The sequence below is a fragment of the Calliopsis andreniformis genome, chromosome 12, assembly GCF_051401765.1.
Source record: "Calliopsis andreniformis isolate RMS-2024a chromosome 12, iyCalAndr_principal, whole genome shotgun sequence".
Classification (NCBI taxonomy): Eukaryota; Metazoa; Arthropoda; class Insecta; order Hymenoptera; family Andrenidae; genus Calliopsis; species Calliopsis andreniformis.
This window is the reverse complement of record NC_135073.1, coordinates 2,584,312-2,590,311: the sequence shown is the minus strand read 5'-3', so window position 1 is coordinate 2,590,311 and position 6,000 is coordinate 2,584,312. Positions and strand designations below refer to the sequence as shown.

The following is a 6,000-nucleotide window of genomic DNA, read 5'->3' as shown; positions in this document are numbered from 1 at the left end:
AGTACAAAGTACTAAAACTACTATAATATACGATTTTTTGACAAAATGTACGCCAATACGAATACTTTTGTGGACTGTTATTACGTACTATGTAAAGTAAAATCAATATATTTTTGTTATTAGTTTCATCAATTCTGTTATATCATGGTATAAATAAACTTTATACATGTGTTCATTTATAATAAAAAGTTTATTACAAAATCTTACATGCATCGCTTGATTTCAACAGATTTCTCTTATAAGCATTGAGGGTACGAATACTTATGGGACTGACAGTAGATATTTCACCTTTGCATACACTTTGGAGTTTAATTTGACGCAAGGATTGAAAACAGTTGTTTTTTAAATAATCCTTTCAAAAAATAGAGAACGCTTTGGTATCCTAGTGCCCGACCATAATTCAAACTCAATTTTCTCGAATATGAGGCATAATATCAACAAATTTTATTCTATATTTTCAACTTACTTTTTTATGTAGAGTCACTAACTTTTCGCTTGTTCTATCAATTCTGGGACACCCTGTACAACATCCGACCGTATCAACCACGACGTAAATCGGATTGTGAGGATTTGAAGTGTGGGAACAATTTATTCAAAAACGTGGTTTCTGTCTCATCGTTAGATCTCCTTTTGCTAGCAGATTCCGCGACAGAGTGCGCAACACTTTCCTCTATCGGGTCCGATAAACCTCTTTGGTTGTTACCTTGTCACCCGAGTTTTGTTTATAAACTCATCTCAGACAGCCTGGCGATCTATCAGAAAATGAGCATACTCATTTACGAAATTGGTGCAAGAGTTGTTTCAAACCAAGTACTTGTTAAAACTCGTTCACAGAAGTGATAATGTATTACAGCGTTAATATGTGGAACATGTACATTTTAAAATAACTTCATATAGGAAGCATAGATTTTGATTGGAAACGTTGTCGTTTGGTGTTTACAAATTTTTCCTGTTAACTGCAAAACATTTATATCTAGATTATTTTGAAATTATTATTCAAAATTTTTATTATTTATAGTAACACGTTGTATAATACTACACAAATGATGTTAGAAAACCCATAAAAATTTATACAAATTTGAAATGGAGTAATTTCATCTCAATTCGCCAAATTATATGTATTTCCTACGGGTTTATAGTTATCCCCACCACTCACGAGCGAGAAACGAGAAATGTCCCTCGGAACTACTCAAGCGTGAAACAGTGACACTAGACGATTCGTAGGGCAGCTTCTTTGGGAGAAGCCGACGCGACAGTTGGCATTTAAAAGTATTAAAAAGGAATTTAAAAATGCAATCAAATATAGGAAGATAAGTTTTTTAATTTGTGGTCCTATTTTTCTAAAAATATTTTCATCATGTTACTTTAACTTTTCTGATGAAAATAAGACCAAACACGAAACTATTTGGATAATTTTTTTATTAAATATTACAAACAAAATTAAGACAATAATTTGCGATAAATGTAAAAGATAAATATTAAAAATATTCCTCTACCGGCTTATTATTTAATTCTAGATCAGTGACGTCATCCCTCGATTCATCAAATATTTATGTTCTGTAATTGATTTCCATTTTTCTCGGATTTTTTTATATCAGTCAATCTTCGTCATATGTAGAGTGTAGTTATTCTTCTTAAATATGTAGTTTAAATTCTCTCATTACGAAATCGTCCTAAACTTAAGCACTAGCACCAATAAAAAGCTTTAGGAGTAAAAAATCATTAAATAGATAGTGAATTAAAAAATTTATATACAGGGTGGGCGATAATCGTAGTAAAACCCTGTTTAGGGTTATTCTACACTTTTTCGTCCAAAACTTCATTTTAGAAAATTTGACACATAATCGACTAACAATGAGTACGGTTTAGTTATCATGACTGTTATCCGTACCATTTCATTACCGATTGTCTGTAATTGATAGCTCACCATCTTCCAATCTACCAAAAAAATCATGTTCTGTGATCAGTTTCGGTCCTTATTTACGAAAATAATCCATTGATTCCGTAACGAAGTATTCTATAATTAAATAATATAAATAAGTCAATGACTTTATCAATAATTAATGAAGGAATATGTTCTCACTTATTTCTAATAACGTATTGATATCCATTCTGTTCGTGTGCTTGTTAATATTAATATTTATTGCTTTTCCTCTAAAAAGTATATTTTTAATGCTTCTATAACTAGTCGTATATTCTTTGGTTCTGTTGCACCTAGCTCTTCTAGTTCACCAAATATTCGTCTTGTTCTTGTTTGAATGTCTTCATTTTCGCCACTCTGTGCAAATGTTCCTTCTTGTAGTTCTAGTTCTTGTATTTCTTCTAAATGTTCATGCTGTCGTTCTTCTTCTCGTTCTTGTGTCTGTTCTTCTTTTAATTGTTCGTGTTGTTGCTGCTGTTCTTGTCCTTCTGACTTTTGTTGTTCTTTTAAATGCTCGTATTGTCGTTGCGCTTCTTCTTGTTCTTGTGCTTCTATTTCTACTTCTTCTTTAACTACCGTTGTTTTCTCTAGTTGTTCACATACGAGCGGAGAGTTATCAATCTCTTCTTCCGTTGATTTTTCGCCTGTTAGCACTCTCCCCGATTCCTTTACACCAACAATTAGAAACGGATTTTGATTTTCGATTAATTCACTGTTTTCAAAAATGTTTGAAATTACTCTTATTCGCGCATTGTTCACGTTTTCAGCAGTACTGGTCCTTCTTCGCACGTAAAATCTTTTTGGTATGTTGTATCTCTTTTTAAAGCTAGTTAACCAACCATTACTTACTTTAAAAGTTGATTCCGCTGACAACTCCTTCTTCAATTCTGTTGCTTTTTTCTTGAATAACATATCCGTTAACACGTCTCCGAAGGTCCTCCTCTCCACGAACCATCTATACAATCGTTCTTCAAGTTCTTCATTTGCCGGTCTTCTCATTCTTTGCCGTTGCTTATTTTCATTTCTTTGATTCACAAATCTTCGAATGTTTGGTCCAGATCTTCGAATACGACGAATAGTCATAGGATGGACGCTGTATTTATCAGCAACAATCTTCACAGGCAATCCATTTTCTAATTCTTGTAAGATTTGCAACTTGTGTTCCATGGATAACGTTAACTTCTTTGTTGACATTTTATTTTTGCTATACTACACTGTTCACTTTTCAACCTTTATTCTTCACTTTATTAGACACTTTACTATTCAGTTTGATGTTCGCAAAAGTATGTTAACAACATTATGAACGCTATAGATATAAAACGCTTCAAAAACTTTCTCAACGCAGTCTGCAACGTTCAATGGTTCCTCCCAGAGTGTCTCAGAGTGAACGCATCCTGACAGGAATGTTGCTGTGGCCCTTTCTGCGTGCCACCATCACGGTGATTTGGGTTCGCCCTAGAAGGTCCCGAAGCTAAGAATTGACCTTTTGCCTGATTTTCGATGAAACATTTTAAATATTAACGCTAAAAAATCGTGATTTCTCACATTTGGAAAGTATTGTATCTAAATATACGCGTCTAGATGGTTTTACAATAAAAATATGATAAAATAGATTTTTAACTGTGTAGAATACAGTGCTACACGTGTTCCATGAGAAGTCCCCTGGAAAGCATTGCCTTTGATGCTTTCTAGAGGACTTCTCATGATATACGAATAGTATATGTTCATATTGTTATTCCATTTGATACAAGAAAACAGTTATAAAGTGTAGTTTATTTCCTAAAATTCAATAAATGTAACTGTTTGATGATGCAGTTTCAAATAACACCCACAATAAAGACACTCTGTAGAATGTGTCTAACTATTGACATGAAAAATTAATCAATCAGCTTAAAACAGAGAAAACATGATATCAAATATCTCTTATTTATAAAAGTTAACAGTTTCATTTCATCCTTGATTATAAATGTATCTCATTCATTTTCATTTTCTTTAATTCGTCTTATTTTCTCTCATTCATCCTCACTTTTTCTCATACACTCTCCTTTTTTGCAGTTCATTCTTGTTCATTGGCTTACTCTTTTTCACGCGCTGTTCTTTTCTTCGACCGTGATTCATTCTTTTTTACTCGCTATCATTATTCTTTAAAACTACCCGAAATGTGTCGTAGAAAGAGGAATGTAACACCAAGGACGAGAGTTCGACGCTATCATTTAATAAGTGCGAATTGCCTACCCCTACCCGGAATATCTGTTCCTGACCGGTTCCGAGCGAACACATATGAAGGGATTACTGTACTGCGAATTGTAGCATTAGATCGCTCGATACCTCCATAGGTACTCGTTTATTTTCTATCAGGAGCAGCGATGCCAAAACTATGAGACATGAGGTTTACTCCTACTATCCATATAATCATAAGTAGAATGAGACTACATAACCCAGATCTTGAATCCTCTACTTTATTTCCATCTTATTCCACTCAAGCCTAGACCGATGTACATATGTACACATGTCAAAAGTTCGTCTTCTTTTCCATAAACAACTTACGACGTAACAAAGCTATGATCGTCTGTCGTCTCTATAGTTCAGGTCGAAATATGCAATATGGCAACACCGTATCAGTCCGATCAACTTTTTGTGTATGTGATTTTTATAAACTATTTTAAGAGATTTGAAATAGATAAGTACTTGTTACTCACACTTTTCTCAATTCTTTTTCACGTGAGAAATACAAACTTATTATGTCGTTTTCTGAATAAAAGGTATATATTGTATTATACTACGGAATTCAACATTTGTCTGATATTTCTATGAAAAATATAAATAACATATTCTTCGTTGTATTGATTTATTATACTTTGAGTTTTAATAGTATAAACATCACTTTCGTGGAAAATATAATATTTAAACATAAAAATTGTCTAATAAAAAGATAAGGTTATAAATGAAAGTTTTACATTCACTGACACTATATACACTCTACTTGTGTAGAAAGATATTTTTATAAGAAAGGGTCTTAAGAAAAAATTATAATATATTACTATAAAACCGCAAAATATATAATATAATAAATATTACACGGTTATGCGTACAAAATCAACAATTTTATCGACTTCAGTGATTCGGTTGCATGTGATTCTCAAAGTCACCGTATCTACACGCAGAGGGCGCAATAAAACAGTCATATGTGATTTCTTTTCTTGTTTTGTCGATCTCTACCGATAAAGATGCCACTAGCCTTATCAGTAGTAACTGTTACTAGTCTGTTACTTATCAGTAGTATCTGTTACTAGTCTTCGGAAGTAATTAATTACTCATAAGGTTTACTGTAATAAACTTTTAATTTTTATATCTTCTATACTTCTGTGTTTACAAACTTTTATAATAATCACAGTGAACATAAGAGACACGTCTTTATAGATCGGCAGTGGACGGCAGAATGAATTGCGTTAAAAAAGAATTTGTTTCTTCGTATCTAATAAATGAAAACAATAAACTAAATAGCAGCTAATTTATCTAAGCTGCAGAACCACCAATGCCACAATTCGAAATGCTAAGAAGTAAAGTTGTTTCATTCTTCCTGGATTTTAGGTGAGACTGCCGACGTGAACTTTGCGTTTTAAATCTTGGCGCGCTTCAACTGTGGAATGTGTCAGTATCACCACACATATAATGGTCGCTTATCGCGAAGTCGGTATTTCAGACTCAAGATTATAAATTATAAATGAATCGATGACTTGAAAAACAATACAAGTTCAATATTAACCATTTAAATAATCTGATATCCTCCATCCAATAGCGTTTCGAGAGCCGAAACAGTGAACATAGAGTCACGCAAATTTGATGTCAGGTTGTGAATCAATTTCAGGATCTGCTGTGGATCTGATAGTCGTCTGACGTTAGCGCTGCAATCCAAATTATGAATGCAGACTGGCGTCAGATCAACGTCAGGTTCTGGTGTAGGGTCAGAATCTGATGTGGATCTGATGTCCGTGCAATGTTAGCGTTGCGTTGATGCCAATATTCTGTGGTGTCAGTGTGGTGTCAGACTTTGATATGGATCCGATGTCCGTCTGATT

At 33.4% G+C, this 6,000-nt stretch overlaps 1 protein-coding gene across 2 annotated transcripts; it reads right to left on the bottom strand.

The window, feature by feature from the left end:
- Positions 1–202: 202 nt before the first annotated feature.
- On the bottom strand, positions 203–3,565 carry LOC143185678 (uncharacterized). Of its 2 annotated transcripts, none has more exons than XR_013002945.1 (2): positions 467–3,565; positions 203–382 (listed from the first exon to the last, which is right to left on the bottom strand). XR_013002945.1 is itself a non-coding variant. In XM_076388866.1 (2 exons), the coding sequence occupies exons 1-2, from the start codon at positions 3,113–3,115 to the stop codon at positions 2,141–2,143; spliced, it is 792 nt and encodes a 263-aa protein (XP_076244981.1). In that variant the 5' UTR covers positions 3,116–3,565; the 3' UTR covers positions 203–2,140. The 2 variants fall into 2 exon arrangements, 1 of the variants encoding a protein (XP_076244981.1); XM_076388866.1 differs by having other exon boundaries at positions 203–2,587; positions 2,771–3,565.
- Between the last annotated feature and the right edge of the window lie 2,435 nt (positions 3,566–6,000).